At 37.1% G+C, this 10,687-nt stretch overlaps 1 protein-coding gene across 1 annotated transcript in view; it reads left to right on the forward strand.

Moving 5' to 3' along the window:
- The window catches only part of LOC113664979 (microfibrillar-associated protein 1), an 11,267-nt gene extending 718 nt beyond the window's left edge, over positions 1–10,549 (forward strand). The window contains exons 3-18 of the mRNA XM_027180629.2: positions 1–5; positions 969–1,045; positions 2,019–2,094; positions 2,721–2,767; positions 2,942–2,966; positions 4,541–4,600; positions 5,333–5,389; positions 5,899–5,972; positions 6,376–6,484; positions 6,936–6,981; positions 7,338–7,390; positions 7,869–7,930; positions 8,201–8,360; positions 8,469–8,558; positions 9,498–9,563; positions 9,846–10,549. The exon at positions 1–5 is cut by the window's left edge and continues 101 nt beyond it. Of these exons, the coding sequence (XP_027036430.2) occupies positions 1–5; positions 969–1,045; positions 2,019–2,094; positions 2,721–2,767; positions 2,942–2,966; positions 4,541–4,600; positions 5,333–5,389; positions 5,899–5,972; positions 6,376–6,484; positions 6,936–6,981; positions 7,338–7,390; positions 7,869–7,930; positions 8,201–8,360; positions 8,469–8,558; positions 9,498–9,563; positions 9,846–9,953 (1,115 nt within the window). The 3' untranslated portion in view covers positions 9,954–10,549. The remainder of the gene's footprint in view (positions 6–968; positions 1,046–2,018; positions 2,095–2,720; positions 2,768–2,941; positions 2,967–4,540; positions 4,601–5,332; positions 5,390–5,898; positions 5,973–6,375; positions 6,485–6,935; positions 6,982–7,337; positions 7,391–7,868; positions 7,931–8,200; positions 8,361–8,468; positions 8,559–9,497; positions 9,564–9,845) is intronic.
- Positions 10,550–10,687: the final 138 nt, after the last annotated feature.

The raw sequence follows: 10,687 nt of genomic DNA on the forward strand, positions 1-10,687 counted from the left end.
ACAAAGTACGTGGTAGTATAATGTCTTTGACCATTTCCCAAAGAAATCTTATCACGACTTCGATAGAGTTTACGTTCATGGGCATACATGCAAATATGTTTTGGGCCAAACTGAGGGCCCAAATTTGGCCTAAAACAAACTTAAGGCCATGAAAATAAACTCTACAGCATTATTGTCATTTTTGAGGGCACCAAGAAATGAAAACTGGAAAATGTGACAATAAAACAGTTCGAACAATCACATGACAGGCTAAAATATGTTTCAGACTACCAAAAGCTGCCTTTAAGCCTAAAAAATGTGCCACAATGCCTAACAAAGTGATGATAACTATTTGTAATGAATTTGTTGTGGAAACATCACAGAACAAGTGATTGGATGTTGCGTTATTCTTCACCAATAGGCAACTAAAGGGGTAATCTTTGAATCTATTGTCTGTTCTTGTCTGGTCATGGAGAAAACAGGATGATATTGTGATGGAGCCTTGACTCAGTTGGTGATGAACCAATGCTCTGGCAAAGAAAATTTTAAATAATAAGCTATCATTAAAAATGATTGTGACGTATATGTGCATTTGTGGTACTACACCTTGAGGTAATTTTCAAAATAGTTCTTTCCTCGATGCTTTTGATTAAAGCCTGGGACCTTCTAGGCAATAAATCACACTAACAGGTGTCTTTAGGAAACACATGTGGACTCCTTCCAAGTAGATTTGATGTTGCTAGTTTTATCACTGCAATATCCACGAAGATTCAGACTAGTTGGACTATGGAAAACATGGCACAAGAGACAAAGTTTAAAAAATCAGACCTCTGAGATTTTTGCAAAAAGTTTCGATTTCTAACAAAACAAATGTTCCTCAACACTTTTTCATTTGTTATGTCCTAGCATCTACTAAAATGAATCTGTATGTTTGTCCTGGAAGGTGTATGTGATATGATTCTATATTATTTTCTATGTAAATTGTCAAGGTTTTCCAGAAGGCAGAAAAGACTGACAGGAGGTTGCGGAGACTGCAGGAAAGAGTGAAAGATGAAGATGAGGAAATGTAAGTTGTGCTAGTGTTACCATAACCCTACATGATGAACTTGCCATCTGAAAGGGATGATTACTGATCAGACATGGAGATTAGTGTATTAATCATAACTGTTATAGTTTAATGTGATAGGTGGATTAGCCGCTTTATCTTTCACCAATTATTCTAATTATTTTTAGAGTTATAATCGGACAATGTAATCACATTTATCACATAAGCCCTTTTTTTCAATTGAAATGGTTATGATTAATTGGTAGCAGGACTTGGTGTAGTCCATTTCTGTCTGTAATCATACTTGTGATTGACAAGTCAGATTCCCACTTGACAGTCATCCTATTTTGTCAATCACTTGTGTCTTAATAGAACAAATTTGATTATACACAGTCCCATTACTATTATTAATTAAAATTATGATGGTTGTCCCATGTTTTTTTTTTACCACACAGATTACATGTATCTTTCCCTTATAAGGTGACAAATTAAAAAAAAAGATATTGAGTTATTTATGTTGTTTCTTTCAAATGCTTGGGTAATCACCTTTGATTGACTGTTGTTTTATTCCATCTAAATGAGGGGAAAGGGGCAACCCTCATGATTATGGCTATGCCTCCCAATGTCTGAACACCCAAAAAATCTCACTTTTTTATGTTCACTATTACACATTGAAAGGATTATTGGGCTTTTTGTGAATTTGAGTTTTCAAGATCACAACTAATTAATATTCTTGAAAAAATTGGGACCAGAGAAAAAAGTCCAGATAATCAAATGGTCCGGATAATCGAGGTTTGACTGTACAAACATCTGAGATAATATATGGCATGCAGGATGAAAGATTACACATCTCACAGGGGAATTGGCTGCCATAAGTGTAACCATTGTGTGAGTAGTATCAATGTAATCCATCAAGGGTTAGGTTTTCTTTTCTTTGTCAAAAGAATATACAGTTGTAGAGAATGAAAGAGTGATTTTAAGTTCTTTTCTTCAGGGATGAAGGGCACAGACGCCGTCCTCATGAACCAGAAGTGATTGCCATGGGGGATGAAGAAGCTTCTGGGGAAGAGGTACTTTTTTTTTTTTTTTTTCTTATGGTGACAAATGGTCCAGATTCTTTAATATTTATTTCTACAGCTCTATATTGTTTTTCAAGATAATTTTGTAGTTTCTACTCCCTCTGTGTGGGTACCATTTCTGCAGGATCCAATGGAGACTAATCCAAGGTTACCAGAATTTAAAAACTAACAATGTTTTTCATCTCAGTTGATTGTACTGCAGTGGTCCAGTCTCATACTAAGGTTCACACAAAAAATTATTTGGATGACCACAGCTTAGATTTTCAAGTATGCAAATTACTGTTTCTTGTAAAATTTTGTTGCTTTTATTTCCTATGCAAATGTGTATATTTGGCATTGAATTCACAGGAGAAAATGTGAATCCCACTTTGTTTAAGAATTATTTGTTTCCATTAGCCATGCAGAAATTTGGTGTGGCAAGTTGAAATTTTTCCCTATTTAAAATGTACGTTGATTTATCTATAGCTGTGAAGTAAGCTAGTCTAATTTAATTTTCACTTGAATTTGTTTGATGAAACACAAGTGTACATTGTATGTGTTTACTGCTGATGCAAACACCATATTGTACAACCTTTTGTGATGTTTGTCTTGTTAAAATATGTTTTATTTATTCTTAGAGTGACAGAGAACAGAGAAGACAGTTGCCAAGGATGGAAGAGAGTAGGTTAGTGTTGTTTGTTTTGTAATCATTTTCAGGTCATTAGAATTTGTGACAAGTGATTTATGGCAAAGTTTACAAGTACATCTATCAAAAGAGTGGTCAAAATTGACCTAAAATCAATGAAATTAAACATTTTGAGGTCGTTCTAAAAAGAAAAATTATTTTCATCCTTTCTAGTGATGAAGAAGATCTGGATGAAGAGGTTAGTGTTGTAAACTTGTTGTTTTCTATATTAAGTGCACTCTTCAATTAAGCAGACACAGATACCCAAGTTAACCACTAGGTTACTTCAAACCTGAACTAAGCAAATAGCATAATGAGGTACAGTCGAACCTCGATTATCCGGACATCAATTATCCGGACTTTTCGATTATCCGGACTTTTTCTCTGGTCCTGTTTTTTTTCATGATAATTAATGACCTTAGATGTTAAAAACTTTAGGAGGTAAAAAAATTCAGAAATTATGTTAAAAGTCAGGAAAGTTTTGTTTAAAACAGCGCATTACATGCTCGGCTTTTAAAAGATCGAGTGCTCGGAGACAAAAAAAACAAGAAGCATTCTAAAGCTGAATTTTGATTGGTTCAGTATTGTTTTGTTGCCAAGGTAATGTCATGCTTGATCAGTTCAATGAGCCTTGGTTATGTAAACACACGAGACGATCGTAACTCAGTTGTCTCATTAATATTCATATTTTCGATTATCCGGACTCTCGATTATCCGGACTATTTACCCTAGTCCCACCAAGTCCGGATAATCGAGGTTTGACTGTATATGTGTGCCAATTCCATCATCTTACAATAAAGGAAAAACTGCTGATTAGCCATGGGGATATGTTTAACTGGGGCCCAGTATGCAATTTACACCTTTGTAAATTTGTTGTTTGGCAATGAGCTGTTTGCTTAATCCTGTAGACACCCTTTAACTCCCATGGTTCACCAATACATAATTTACAGTGTCAGTACAACATCATACAGATATTGTACTGACATTGTACAGAGTGCAGAGAATAAATAAAAATATCAGCTTAGGGAATGATCAGTTCATCCAATACCAAATTCTCAGAACTGACACAAGAAGAATTGTATGGCAGACAGTAAGGAGTATTAGTAGCCAGATATTGGGAGTGAAATGGTTAAGCGGTCATAAGTAATGGTAATAGGACCAAGTAGAGTCCATTTTGGTCTGTAATCATATGAGTGATTTACAAAATTGGACAACTCTGAAGCTGGAGTCTGATTTGTCACAACTGGACAACATTTAGTCCTGTTACCATTACAATTTCAGAAAAAAAAAAACAATTAGCAGTACATTTAGGACAGACATCTCAAGGAGAGACAATGTGTAAAGTAAAAACTTAAAGAACAATATTGAAAACTTCCTCTAACATCAGAAGTCTCTTGCATGAATTAAAATGTAACTTCTCTTCACAAGTTTTTTGTTGTCTCTATATTCAGTAAACACAATTTATGCAGGTTTTGTTGTACTGTTTCAAGAACAACATGGAAAACTTCCTTTTAACATCAGAAGTCTCTTGCAGAATTAAAGTGTAACTTCCCTTCACAAGTTTTCTGTATTCTCCATATTCAGTATACACAAACTACTCATCAAACTCTCCAAACCTATTTACAAGTAAATGTATATGAAACAAAGGGGAGATGGGGGAATTACCAATTTGATCCTGAAAGTTTGCTATCAAACTTAAAAATATTTTATATGTACATGTAGCATTCATGTGTGCATTTGTTATAATTTCATCCCTATTCTATTATCTTTTAGGCAACTGAGAGAAGAAGAGCAATGCTCAGGGAAAGAGCAAGACAAAGAGAAACTGAAAAGGTGAATTCACAGTTACTTTTTAATCAGTAAAGTGTTTCAAATTAAAGTGTTTTAAGTAAATTACAGATGGACATGCATATTGAAATCCCATTTACACCCTTTGAAAGAGATTTAATTGTTTATAACCTAAATAGAGGCCATGTGTGAAGAGGGTGTGTTTCTTTAACCATAAGTCATCAGTTAAAATGATGCTAATGGGGACTATGTGCTTCAGCAAGAAGCACACCTCCTGCAGATTGTCAAGCTTCCTAAGGATTTCACTGTAACTCAAGGGTTTAAATCCTGTACAGGCCTGAATTTTTTTCCAGCCTTATTTTCACTACTCATTCAGTAGTATTCCTAACAGCAAGCATCACTTCTATATTTGTTTCTTCAACCTCAGTGCACTTATGTGATTTTCACTTATTTACAGTCATATATTCTCCACTTGGAGGGTTTTTTGTAATCAACATAATAACCAGCTCCCAATTGGCCTGTTAGCTCAGTTGGTAGAGCACTGCACCAGTATTATGGAGCTCATTGGTTCAAATCCCATACAGGCCTGAATTTTTTTAGTTCAGTAGTATTCATAACTATGAGGATCCCTTCTATATTCAGAGGGAGTGTTAAATCAGAAGATGGGAAGGTCTGCTGTTCAACATCTTGCAGAGAACTGGGATATTTCTTTTTTCTCAATCACAAGACAAATGAATGACATCTTTCTCTAATGGAAGGTCTTTTTTGATCTTTTAGGACTTAATGGATTTAGAAGAAGAAGCTAAATCAGATGAGGAGGAGGAAGAAGAGGAGGTTTGTGTACAATCAAGTGACAAATGACCTTTTGGACTCCCCTCTTGGGACCAAACATCAGTGAATTTGATGTAGCTGAGCTTTATTCCCTTTCTAGAAAATGGAAATTCTTATAAGCAGTTCTTTTGAAAGAAAACTTTTTACATTTTTTCGACTTAAATTTGCCCATTATTACCTGTGTACAGCGTTTCTTCTAACCTGTATAACATGAGCTAATGATGTACATCCCAGTTTCACCCTGCTACTACAGCAACTCAGCAGTTGTCAGTGGTCAGTACCAGTTTCTATCCTGTAATGAAAACCATGCATATGATCAAGTATTTAGTTTCGCTTGACTATTTTGGGAAGTAACAATTGTAGTATGGTTTTGAACTTTGTTCATGTGCAGATGGATCTGGGGTGGAATTCTCTTTTAAGGGGCTATTTCTTTTGTTTGGGGGGGGGGGGGTCTTTCCCAATTTTACAGTATCAAGCATAACTATGTAAGAATAAATTATGTCTTTTTTTAGTCTTCAGAATATGAAGAATACACAGATTCTGAAGAGGAAGGCAACCAAAGGTTTAAACCAGTCTTTGTGCGCAAGTAAGTTTTACACATGAGCTGTTATGATGAATTTAAAACACAATATTTCACAGTTGATTATTGAAAAAAATTTAAAGGGAGTTGGTTTTAAACAACCTGATTTTAGCAGTTAAGGTGGACAGGGTACAGATTTAACTGGCAATAAACTGGGCATGTCTATGTCAGGTCTGTTAAGTGCCTTATAACAGTCCTTGTGGCTTTGCTGATGTAACAACTGCTATATTGATTTTTTGTGGCCATATTTTATCAATGGATTTCTTATTCCGCAAAGTTTTTCATACTTTTCCAAGTTGATAAAAGGACCTTTGTTTCATTGTATCAAATCTGAAATGATTGATAAATGACACTTTTGTATTATCAAAAACCACCAAGCTAATGCAGACACCTTTTTTGCATTTAACAGGAGTGACAGAGTCACTGTTCAAGAACGCGAACAGATGCAGCTTGACCTTGAGCGCAAAGAGGAAGAAAAAAAGAAGGTTCACGAGGAAAGGGCAAAATCATCACGCAAGGTACAAATCCCTAACAGACATTTAGAAGTTTACAAGGGCACAGTGTCACCCATGGTATAAATGTTGTTGCAGTTTTAGTGCAATATGTTTTATTTAAACTTGTGGAGGAAATGGAAGGGAAGAAATACATGTGTATGAACTGCAATTTTGGTAATTGCAGAAGAAAAACACAAAAAATCAGGTTTTAAAGTGATTCGAATCTGTGCCTCCAAGATCACTGGTACACGCAGCTGATTTCAATATTACTTGGTAAGTAGTATTGGTCTACCCCTCCCCCCCCCCCTCAGTGATCAAAAAGTATTATCTCCTAACAGTATCATTATTCTTGAGCTGACAACAAATGACAATGAAGAAAACTACAAACAAGAGGATACTGTAGACAGGGGAAGAAATGAAGACAATGAATTTGGTAATGAAAAACTGAAGCATCAAATTCTCTTCTGTTTTACAGCTTGTTGAGGACCTTCTTAGGAAAGAGTTACAGGAAGAACAAGAAGGTACATTGCTTTTGAGGCTAAGAAACCCAGGCAACTAGTGGCTGAGACAAATGGCAAGGACATATGGCACTCATTGTATAGTTTATGCAACATGCAACTTTCAGAAAAATCTTTCTCCCTGCGACAGAAATTTTACTGCAACAAGTCACAAAAGCAGTATGTCACAAACAAGTTTTGGAAACACTACACAGAGAGCACAGAGAGTATTTTGTCTCAAAGTTGTTTCGTTGCAAACTTGTTTTGTTAGAAAGACGTGTCACAACCTATTGCTGCCTCATGTGTGCCCCTCTCTTTGATGTAACGCTGCTCGTGTCATCAAAGGATGTTTATGTTAACTGAGCTATTTGTTGTTGCAGTGGAGAATGAGGAAGACATTATAATCACAGACGATGAAGATGATGAAGTAGAGGTATGGTGTCATGCACATTTTCATATCATTTACTGGCGTTGATCAAAATCTCTTTGTGAAAAATAAGGTTGCAAATCATTTGTGAATGGTCAAGTTTGCCATTTCGTGTTGTCTTGAACACTGGATTTGGACATTTATTATAAGCCATCCCTTTTCTTCTAATTACCAAGGTGCTGAAACTGTGATGAAGCATTTTTAAGACTTCGCATGGTGACAATTTAGTGAAAAGGATAGATACGAGGCAATAGCAATCAAATTCGTGGATCATGTAAATTTGGTTTAGTTGGTTGGGTTTCGTTCTGGTGTTTGTTTATTTTTCCTTTTTTTCCAGTCCATAACAAATGAATAGAAGGAATGAGGGATCTCTCACATTATACATATTACTTCCAATAAAATTTAATCCATTTTAAACTTAGCGATAAGCTGTAAATGGTCTTCTCTGGTGCGCATCTAACTAAAATATTTATTTCCTTCAAAGTACGAAGCATGGAAGGTCCGCGAACTAAAACGTATCAAAAGGGACAGAGATGAACGGGAACAGTAAGTACTTCTGTTGATTGAATTTCCCTAGAGTGGCATAGTCTCTTTTCGTATACCCTCAAAGCTCCTCTCCTCTTCTCTCCTCCCCCCCCCCCCCCCCGGAATATGATTGGGTTTCAGCAAATTGTCTGGGAAACTAGACGGAATATCGGAGAGCGGTGTCCCCTCCTCTTTAGCCTTTGTATTCTCCATGCTAGGAACACCACTGGACGGTTCTAAGTTTGACTGGTTTATCGAGAGTTCGCTGAAATTTGTTGGTTTTATCTCCAGGTTAGAGAGGGAACGGCTCGAGGCTGAGCGTCTACGCAGTCTGACAGAAGATGAATGGAGAATGGAAGTGAAGAACAATCCGAAACAAGTCACGAACAAAGCGATCAAAGGCAAATACAAGTTCTTACAGAAATACTATCACCGGGGAGCCTTTTTTATGGTGAGTGCACACACTTGTGGTGTTTTACAGCTGTATAGTGATTTGTTATGGAACTCTAACCATGCTACACGTACATTGTGCTAACTCATGATGTTCTTTGTTCCGAAGGACAAAGAAGATGGTGTGTACACGCGCGACTTTGCTAAACCCACGCTGGAGGATCATTTTGATAAAACAGTTCTTCCTAAAGTAATGCAGGTATGTATTAGCTGAACTTTGCATACTCCTTAAATACATGAGACCAATTTCAAAAGAGAATGGAATGCAATTTGGTTTTGCTCGGGCTTCCCTTCATTGCATCAAGCGGTTGGTTAATAGACCTTCTTATTGGATCACTTGTAAAACTAGATCCAATCGCAACTTGTTTAGCCGCGTTGTTCCACACATCAGGCAGTTCTAATCTACCACTTTTAGTTTCCATGGGCTCCTTGTGACATTTTCCTTTGTCCCGAATTTCTCTTTTGGTTGCTAAATGGTTCTGATCAACAATACTTAATCGATTTGCACGCTTTAATTAGTTACCGCTTGGAAGACAATGGCTATGAGGGTGCAATGCCTGTTGACCTAAGATCCACGCCTTTGAACCTTGTTCAAGTTTAATTTTCTCATTCTTATCTAACTTGGTAATCAAAATTCTAAGTCAGGAGGAAGCCTGCTGTAAACAAGTCATCCACTAAGGAGGAAGGGGTAGTACTCCTGCAATTAGAGGCAAAAGCTCTTAGGATGCGAAGTAAATTGGCGTTCCTAAACGAAGTCTTTAGATGGTGGAAGTTTCCTTCAATTTAGAAGCGCCACCCACCCACCTTTGAAAAAAAATTAAAACATGATAATGATAACAGGCTAGACTTTAGGCGCCGAGTTAGGTAGAGATAAGACAACAGTGATATGAGGCAGGAGAGCAAAGAGAACCGAACAAATATTCAACTAGGTAGAGAAACAAATTGAGCTTCATAGGACTTCTTTCGAATGAGGTGAGTCACGTCATGATAGCAGTTACACCGTGCATCTTTTAAAAATAGGTTCACAAAGCACAGTAACCTGTACATAGCAACAAACAACGAGGGAATCCTGTAGAAAAGAAGAAACTTTGAACGCGAGTTGGTTTATTGACTATATGAGGAATGTTCTCCGTTGTAGGTGAAGAACTTTGGTCGATCAGGCAGAACGAAGTATACGCATTTGGTCGATCAAGATACAACACAGGTAAGTCTCACAATTAAAACTTTCAATATGATTCATAAATTGAGGAAAAATAAAAAACCAAACTCTATATAGGATTTTTTTCATTGTATTCTAAAACAATTAACAACTGGGGTCTGTAGTCCCTGTGCGTAAACTCCCCGTCAATTGTATCTCTAGTTCTACTCAAAGAAAGACTCGCCTTCTACTTATCTTGTATTGGGCATCAGTGAAAATCCACCTTCACGTTTAACCTTCGTCAGCATGTGGTCTAATTGCTCGCTATTGTTCTTTTCTTCCTTAAAGATGGATTCGCCATGGACGCAGGAGAACACTTTAGCCATGAAATTCCACACGGTTCGCGCAGGTGGCAGTAAACAGACATTCCAAAGACCAAGCAAGAGAAGAAAATAATTTGAATGGCTTAACACTTAAGTTTATTTGTTCATCGTGTTCAGTTTGCCGCTGTCACAAATTTGATCAACAAAAAAGGTTGAGTCTACGGTGTTAAACGCAGGAATACCTGTGGAAAGGTAGCTTCTAGTGGTCTCGTCCAGTGGCCAAGCGACGTTGCTTTATTGAAGATACCCTGTAACAGTCTTTCTGCTTTCTCTTGGCTGAGCGGGAGAAGTATGGCCTGAGCATGAGCCAAACGCGAGTTGCGTGAGTGCGCGCGGAGAAAGCGAGGCCCATATTCTCATGTGACTCCCACTTTGCTGCAAGGAATCGGAGACCTCTCCCACGAGGGCAATGTGCTGTAAGATATTATAAACTGACTAGATGTGTATGCCAAAGACATTTGGAGACTCTAAGGATAATCTAGACACTACTTGAGCAGTCTTTAGAAACTTTACTTTGGTGCCTAAGGATCATCTGGCTTTTGTAACATTTTCTCGACTCCTTGTAATATGTTCTAGTATCAAAACATCAAAGCAGTTATCCCGGTAAAGCTCATTTCCTTTTTGAACATATGGTGGAAAAAATAATAAAACATGGCTTTTTCAAACAGATATGCCGTTCATATCACTGACCGACCCAAATAGGGACGATGAATCATTCCTCTCCGTTTCGTGACCTGAGAAATCCTCACACCAAAGAGAAAAAAAAATTCACGCTGTCATATTTCCAAACTCCTGCAAAGCATGTTC

This window comes from Pocillopora damicornis, chromosome 3, assembly GCF_964200805.1.
Source record: "Pocillopora damicornis chromosome 3, jaPocDami1.2, whole genome shotgun sequence".
Taxonomy (NCBI): domain Eukaryota; kingdom Metazoa; phylum Cnidaria; class Anthozoa; order Scleractinia; family Pocilloporidae; genus Pocillopora; species Pocillopora damicornis.